Consider the following 8212-nt stretch of genomic DNA (forward strand, 5'->3'; position numbering starts at 1 on the left):
AGATCTCCCCGGACCGGGGCACGAACCCGTGTCCCCTGCATCGGCAGGCGGACTCTTAACCACTGTGCCACCAGGGAAGCCCCCTCAGCTCATGTTTTTAATGTACTATAACTCAGCAAGAACTCCTGTCCAAAACTACATGACAGTGATTCTCTGAGTGGTGTCAATATAATGTAAAGAACCCCACCATTTGAACCAGTGATTTAAAAGTTGTCATTCCTTCAACCATACAGCAATTAACTATATGACAAGCACTGTTTTAGGCACTAAAGACAAAATGGTGACCAAAACAGACACACTGTCTGCCATCCTGAAGTTTATATTCTCGAAGGATGAGGCAGATAAGAAACAAGTCAACGTATAGCCAGATGGCAGCACATGCTGTGGAGAGAAGTGAAGCAGGATAAATAAGATGGGAAATGGATGGGAGGTTAAGGGTTGACGTTGCACGGGTTGAGTCCTTAGATCAGGCCACACTGAGAATGTGCTTGTGCAGGACAAGGTGAGAAAGTGAGCCATCAGGATATCTGGGGAGAGACTATCCAGGTGGAGGGAGAACAGCCCTAGCCTTCTGAGGTTGCATAAGAGGCTACCGTGGTTGGAGCAGAGTTGAGGAAGGAGCGTTGTAGGAGATGAGGTCAGAGGCATAGCAAGGGGCCTGATCCCTTAAGGCTTTGTAGCTATCTTTAGATCTTGAGCATTTACCTTGAGTGAGATGAGGAACCATTCGAAGCTTAAAGAGAAAAAAAGTCATTTTCTGAAGTACCTTTTGAAAGGGTCCCTCTGGCAACTGTATGGCCCAAGGGTGCTGAGGGCTATTCAGATAGCACCCATCTTAAAAATGAAGATAATATTAACAGTGTAACAAACTACAGTTGGAGCAGTAACCAAAATACATCCGTCACAGTGGCAAGGACCAGTGTCTGTCTGGTTCCCCATCCACCATTGTATGCCAGTGCCCAGCATAGCTCAGCACTCACAAAAAAATGAGTTAAAAAAAAAGGGAGCGAATGAATGGTTGCCGTATAGCTTAGAGTAACTTGGGTAACAGAAAGACCCAAAATGCAATGCCTTGAACACCGTAAAAGTTCTTTCTCCCATGACAATCTAAAGCAGTTTAGGGCCCAGGAGAAGACTTAGAACACTTGCTCCACGCGATGTTTCAGGGACCCAGGCCAACTGCCTCTCTGCCGTCTTCAGCAAGTAGCTTCCAGAGCACTCATGTCCCAAGAGGAGAGAATAAGTGAGTGTCAAGGCATGAACCTGGTGAGGCAGGTTATGAGCCAGGCCTGGAAAACACACATACCACTTCTCACAGCCTGTCGGAGAGAAGTCAGTCACATGGCCCCATCTACCTGCCAGAGGGGCTGTGGATGCGCTGTCGCTGGGTATGTGGCTCCTGCCCTGCTGTGCAAGAAAGGTGGAACGGACTTGTGGGGACAGCTAGCCAGCTCTTCCATAGGTGTCCTCTTACGGTACCAGGAATTCTTTTTGAATATGGATTAATTTATGCAGTTTTAAGCATAATAAAACATAGAAGGATACAGAAAGAAATTCAGATTTGCCCTTAATCCTTTGTTAATGAGAATATATCCCATACCTTCTCTTAGAGCTCAAGGTTAGAATAATGCACTTGTTTTGACTAGCAGTGTTCACGCAGCCTTCAGACTGAGCTGTTTGTACACTGAGAGAAGGCATTTTTTGAGTGTCCTCTCTAAAGGCTTTGTCAGCATTTTATAGTTTTAGAAGACAAATTTGTTTTTGCTCCAGGTGTTTTCAAGTGCTTCAGTGGTCAAACAAGTTTTGAGGCTAGCTGTCAATGCCAAAACAGAGATGGGGCCAGGGGAAAAAATTGAAAGTAAATTCCACAGTCTAAAGCTAATTTTTTCAAAGCTTTTGCTCTTTATAGATTTGCGGTCATTTTTATAATTGAGGAGAGTGGTTCTTAAAATTCAGTTTCTTCTGACCCCCAAAAATTGTCCAAGTAAATTAGATCATAGAAAATCTGTATGTTTTGAAAGTCACTGGTAGGCCTTCCATGAGGCAGAACTAGGCTTTATCTGTCTTTTTTTTAATGCAATTCTAAAAGCAATTTTATCAAATTCTACATAAAGACGTAATCTGTTCTTTGCTATTTCTTAAACTTACCTATTACCTTTAAAAGATCCTAACTTTAGAAGACTAATTAAAATTAAGTTAATGCAATAAGGCATTATTTTCAATAAGAATTGTACTATTTCAACTTTAATAAATGAAAACATCAATGAACTACTCTTTTACCACACCTAGAGAAGTGTTTGGGACATAAAACAGTTTAAAACCTTCAAAAGGCATGGAGTCAGTGTTTCTTATAGGACCAGCACTGTTAACAACTACAGAGCGTTTGAAAGTCCGGTAGCATACTTCTCTTACAATGGAAGCTTTCTACATTTCAGCCAATATTTTGACCTGTACGTTCCATTTTCCCCTTCCCCCCATCTCAGTGAAGTGGGGAAACGGCTGATCTATTTCTTAACCTTCCCTCCCTAAACCCTTAGGCAAAGGATACAAGTTAGAATCTATAAAATGCTTTGCACCCATGGTAATAGGTACTTTTGTCACTCTACTCCTGGATCTTCACTACGTTTTATTATTTTCCTTCCGAAAATATTAGGGTAGGTTGCCAGTTGTAACACATTCTTCACAGATTCCTGTTTCCCAGAGGTATAGGGGCAACCCAACTACCTTAGCAAAGGAACACGGTGTACTTGCATGCTGCTTTGGTGAAAGCAGACTATGAATATTCACTAGTCTCAGTCATGTGGAGGACAACATGAAAACTGGAATTATTATAAAGCTTTAGAGAGGAATACTGAACAATACTGAAAGTCACCCTTTGTCAATTACATGTATTAAAAACTCAGGTCCTTGGAGAGTTATAAAACACACAGATCAAACATTTTTTAAAAAGTGGTGGGGGTCGGGGGTAAGGGAGTTGAAGTTACTGCTTGTTTTAACCCTGGAAATCAGCTAAAATTTCTCACATTTCACACCTGCTTTTCGCAGAGCTTTTTATTGTAAAACATAGCTATCTTTTTTCTATAATTCTCAAAACCTATATCGCTTAAATCTTGGTTCTTTCTGTTTTGGGAAAAAATCAGTCTTCTAACATTTTTCTAACTGAAGTATCTTTAAATTTATATAATAATATTATGGTTTATTTTTTCTTCTTTCTTTCTGAATATTTCTTAGCCTCAACCTGAAGGTTTTGTTGGTTTTTTTTTTTTTTTTTTCCTTTTTTGCGGTACACGGGCCTCTCACTGTTGTGGCCCCTCCCGTTGCGGAGCACAGGCTCCAGACACGCAGGCTCAGCGGCCATGGCTGACGGGCCCAGCCGCTCCGCAGCATGTGGGATCCTCCCGGACCGGGGCATGAACCCGTGTCCCCTGCATTGGCAGGCGGACTCTCAACCACTGCGCCACCAGGGAAGCCCTGAAGGTTTTTATTTCTGCTGAAATAGTCATTTGTGTTTACTGTAATTATAAATGTATTTCATTGACAGTGTTTTAAAGTGATCTGAAGGTAGAGGGTTGTGCTTCCCCTAGGAATTCATGTTTCAGAGCATCAGGAAAACCTAATGCTATTGCACTAGATCTTACACTAAAGATTTTGATAATCTATTGAAGATTACCAGTGAGAACAAAGATTCTTTGCCATAGGTCCCTCTTTATCAGGAAGATCACATTCAGGTTATTAGAGCAACTACGCTTTGGCTTCATGAGAGCCATTTTAGAGAGGCCTCTTCTAACTCAAACTTTAGAGGTATAAAAATGTAAGTATAATTGAATGTGGTTATAATTTTTTTTTAATTTCTCAGATCCATTCTAAAATTATCTAACTGCGTAAATTATCTAAACCTGTAAATTGGTGTGCAGTAATGGCAGACACAGTCACTGTCTTACTAGTTCCTAGAACATCATCTTAACTGTGGGCAAATGGCAGCAAAGTATTTCCTTGGAGATTTCACAGTTTTAGAAGTCATAATAACATCAACAACAACAGCTACTATTCATTAAAAGTACAAGGTATTATTTTAATGCTTTACATGTATTATCTCATTTAATCCTTATGACCACCCTGTGTTAAGTATTGTTGCCATCCCCCTTTTCCAGATGAGGAAACTGAGAGTCAGGTAGGGTCTTACAGTTGGTAAATGGTGGAGCTAAGATTCCAACCGAAACATTCTGGTTCCAAAGCCACCATTATAGCTATTATGGTATGCTGTCTCCCTTTGTTTTTATTCTTGATGGAGCCTAGGGTTTTTGTTTTTTGTGGCTGCGTCGGGTCTTTGTTGCTATGTGCGGGCTTTCTCTAGTTGCGGCGAGCAGGGGCTACTCTCCGTTGCTGTGTGCAGGCTTCTCATTGCAATGCCTTCTCTTGTTGCGGAGCACGGGCTCTAGGCACGTGGGCTTCAGTAGCTGTGGTGCGTAGGCTCAGTAGTTGTGGCTCGCAGGCTCTAGAGCACAGGCTCAGTAGTTGTGGTGCATGGGCTTAGTTGCTCCGCAGCATGTGGAATCTTCCTGGACCAGGGATCGAACCCGTGTCCCCTGCGTTGGCAGGAAGGTTCTTAACCACTGCACCACCAGGGAAGTCCCGAGCCTAGGGTTTTAAACTTTAAGAATTCCAGACAGGTTGGCCACACCACCATAAATGGAAAATATTTATCCATTTACCAAGCCAAAGATTAGTTATCCACTCTAATTATATGCTTATTTTGTGAAGATTTTTGTATATGTCAATTTCGTGGGATCATTGTGAACCTTAATCAGATATACTTTCCAACGGGCTTTTCATAAGGAGAGATTATAAACATGTAGATGAATACATGTTGCTTCACTATGTGTTCTTTGTTTTGATAACACAGAATACATGGATTGTGCTTAATGGTCTTTTAATGCAGATATGAATCTTTGACTTCAACGAAATTCGGTTCCAAATCTCCAAGGCAGCTCTGTATTTGGGTCTACCGAATATAAACGAGCTCTTGTTTGCATATTTGTAATCTTCCTGGCTGGGGACGGCTTACTTTGTGCTCAGTCACCCGAGTTGTATTTAGAAACTGTTGGCCGTTTTTACAGAGGCAGTCAGAAAACCTTACAAATATACCTCCTGATAAGCATTAAGCCCTCTTGGTCAGCCTGAAATACACGCTATTTGAAGTAAGTTTCGTGTTTATATTTTTTGTCCATCTTGGCTAATATAAAGGTTAACATTAAATATCACAGAAAGAAAGGTTCTCAAGTTAACTCCATGTCTTTTTACGGCTATTTTATAGCTTAGATACAAGCTACATATTACCCCAGATCATATTGTCAATATATACTGAAAAGATGTTAAATAGACAATGAATGTTACATTGGCTTCTGATTACATTAGAGGTCAGATTCCTCAAGTCTAGCTCTAATGCCACCCTGGTATTCTGGGAGTCTGGGTTTTGTTTATGTTTAGCTATAAAATGTGGATAATAACTAACAAGAACGTTATAGGCCACAATGACCATTTCTGTGCTGCCATCAGATATCTCTGTTAATGGAATGGTAAAGTTCAGCATATAATTTTATGCCAGCAGTGTCTAATAAACTGTCATAATTTTAAAGATAGGACTCTGATGACTAGAAGTAATATCTGCTTGTTATCCGATGTTTCTATTTTAAAGAAAGGAGGGTCTGTTGTTGCATTGCATACATCTTACCATTCCTACTGGGCAACAAATGGTTCATTTTGTTACAGAATATGGAGAGTCTCAATCCCACACCATCTCATGAAAGGATTGGACCTGATGATGTTGAACTGATGTCCGATGGAAGGTAATTTTAGAGTTTTCTCCTTACACTGTTTTTAAGAATGTGAATAGACTTTTTCTTTTTTCATTTAGTGCAATGTGCATTGTAAGAACTAAAAATAGTAGAATTAAAGGACTATATGTTTACCAACAGTATTTTATAGCGAGGAAAATGTTTAAATGGAAAAATCTACCATGGTGCTGTTAAAGGCAGATAACCATATTCCTGTTTTGTGTTGTTTGTAGTTTTGTTTCGTTTTGATTAATTTTTTTGTTTTGTTTTTGAATTTCATAAGAATTTTATTTAGAGCTACTGAGCTTCTAAAATAAATGAAATCATAATTTCAGTGAGTGAAAAGCATTGTTATAAAACAGAATGACATTTTATGATATTTTGTTTGTAGCAAAGAAAATGAAAAGGACTGCAGACAAACCCAGCATTCTGAGGTGAGTAGCTAACAAGTAAGATTTTGACTGTGACAGGTCTGTCCCTACATTCTTGAGAGTTAGTGTGTAGTAGTATTAGCTTATCAATAAGGGCTGATGACATTCAGTGACGGGATTGTGATTGGTGAAAAAGACAAATGCCAAGACATGAAGATTCCTTGAGAAATCATAAGAACTCCACTCTTTTGCTTTTTAAATTCTTTCATTTTGCTTGTGAGGATAAACTTTAATAGCATGGAGATTACTCCTTAGGTTTTCCATAAAATAAGACAAAACAAATATCAAAGCTACTAGTTTTATTTTCCATGATTTCATGCAGTTTTTAAGTGATTAAAATAAATAGTGAATTTTAGTGGATGTGTCAAAGAGATGATCTCATTAATTTTCAAATTAACATAAAATCAGTTCAAGTTATTAAATCCAATTCATTTTCTGAGTTTTGTGTCTTGTTTTAAGTAGACAACAGAGAAAAAATATCTAACTCCCTTCTGTGGTCTATATCTTAAAGTTTCGGTGACTTTCCTGGCTTCCCTGTTGTCCTCTGGGGGCATAGCCTTGCTGACCCAAGTATTTGGTTTCCTTTGCTCCCGACGCTGGCTTCCATTCAGTGTTCTGAGCCTCACTTTTCATTCATGCATGTGTATGTAATCCAGTACTTCCAAATGCTTCCAGCTGCACCTTCAATCTTATTATCAGCTTTCTTTTTGGCAAGAATTAAAGCGTTTCTCAACCTGGTCTTGGATTCTGACTCTTGATATATTAATTATACATAGAACTTCCCCTCCAAACCAGTGATTGTTAATCTTTTTTGTACACTAACCTAACTCACTGATGGATTTATTCAGTGATATATATTGAGTCCTACTATGTATGTGCAGGTAATGTGCTAGGAGCTGGGATTTAATAACAGCTGCAGTTCCTACCTCCATAAAGTTTTCCAGTCTAGCAAATTAAGAATTCAAAAGCTATGGACCCCCTTCTTAGAAAAATGCCCACTCATGTAGAATTTGGCATAAAATTGCTAGAAATGAATGGCCACCTGACACCCCGCCTCCACAGTGTCCTAGACTCCTCGTATCTCCTCTATGCAATTTCTCACATGCACTCCTTCATTAACCCAGCCAGACGAAGGGAAGGGAGGCTGCTGCTTTCATCTCTTATTTCCAACTCCTTTATGCTTCCTTCCTTGAGACCCAGGCCACAAGCAGACCTTCTTTCCTTGTCTCTGGTCACCTTTTTTCAGAGCCCAGCGTCCCCATGTTAGTGTTGTTTTAGTTTCCTTCTGTTTCCTCCTTTCTCTGCTGTCTTCCTCTGCTCACAGCAAGCACCTACTCATCATGCCACTGAACCTTATTTTAAAGAAAATGGCTTTACCAGCCTCCTAGAGAGTTCTTCTCTCAGTTATTCCCTTTTATGCCTCTTATCCTTTAGGAGATAAAAGGGTAGAGAGCAGCCTTTGTGGATGAACTACGTAACTAACTCATAAGTTCCAAGTGGCACCCAAACAAAATGCGTGCTGAGCTCCGTTTACCTTGGTGTTTTTGTGGACAACTCCCACAGCAGAGGATGCATCACGGGGAAAGAATCTCAAGTCTTTCTTCCATGGGCCAGGATCTATTCTTACTTGTGTCGCGCATGTGCATTTACCAATCAGCACCTAGCCCACTGTTGGCACTCCTGAAGCACTCACTAGTAATAATCATTGTAATCATGGTAATTTCAGCTAGGAGATAAAATTAGGCAGTGAGTTAAAATCCAGACTAAGCTCTCTGTGTCATCTTTCTTTCACAACTGCACCAAAGGAGGGAAAAAAGACATCACTCCACAAGATTAGGATTGTGTTTCTACTTGTGACAGCATGTGTCTCCTTCACTGAAAGAAATATATTTTATTACTAATGAAGGACTGTGAAAGACTCTGTCTTCCATTTTTAAACCTCTTTCC

General features: G+C 39.9%; 1 protein-coding gene across 1 annotated transcript in view; it reads left to right on the forward strand.

Moving 5' to 3' along the window:
• The window catches only part of LOC103075703 (protein FAM13A), a 93669-nt gene that overhangs the window by 47519 nt on the left and 37938 nt on the right, over window positions 1-8212 (forward strand). Inside the window, exons 4-5 of the mRNA XM_007450669.1 lie at window positions 5770-5846; window positions 6226-6268. Coding sequence (XP_007450731.1) covers window positions 5770-5846; window positions 6226-6268 — 120 coding nt within the window. The remainder of the gene's footprint in view (window positions 1-5769; window positions 5847-6225; window positions 6269-8212) is intronic.

Source organism: Lipotes vexillifer, unplaced genomic scaffold (genome assembly GCF_000442215.2).
Source record: "Lipotes vexillifer unplaced genomic scaffold, Lipotes_vexillifer_v1.1 scaffold34, whole genome shotgun sequence".
Lineage (NCBI taxonomy): Eukaryota > Metazoa > Chordata > Mammalia > Artiodactyla > Lipotidae > Lipotes > Lipotes vexillifer.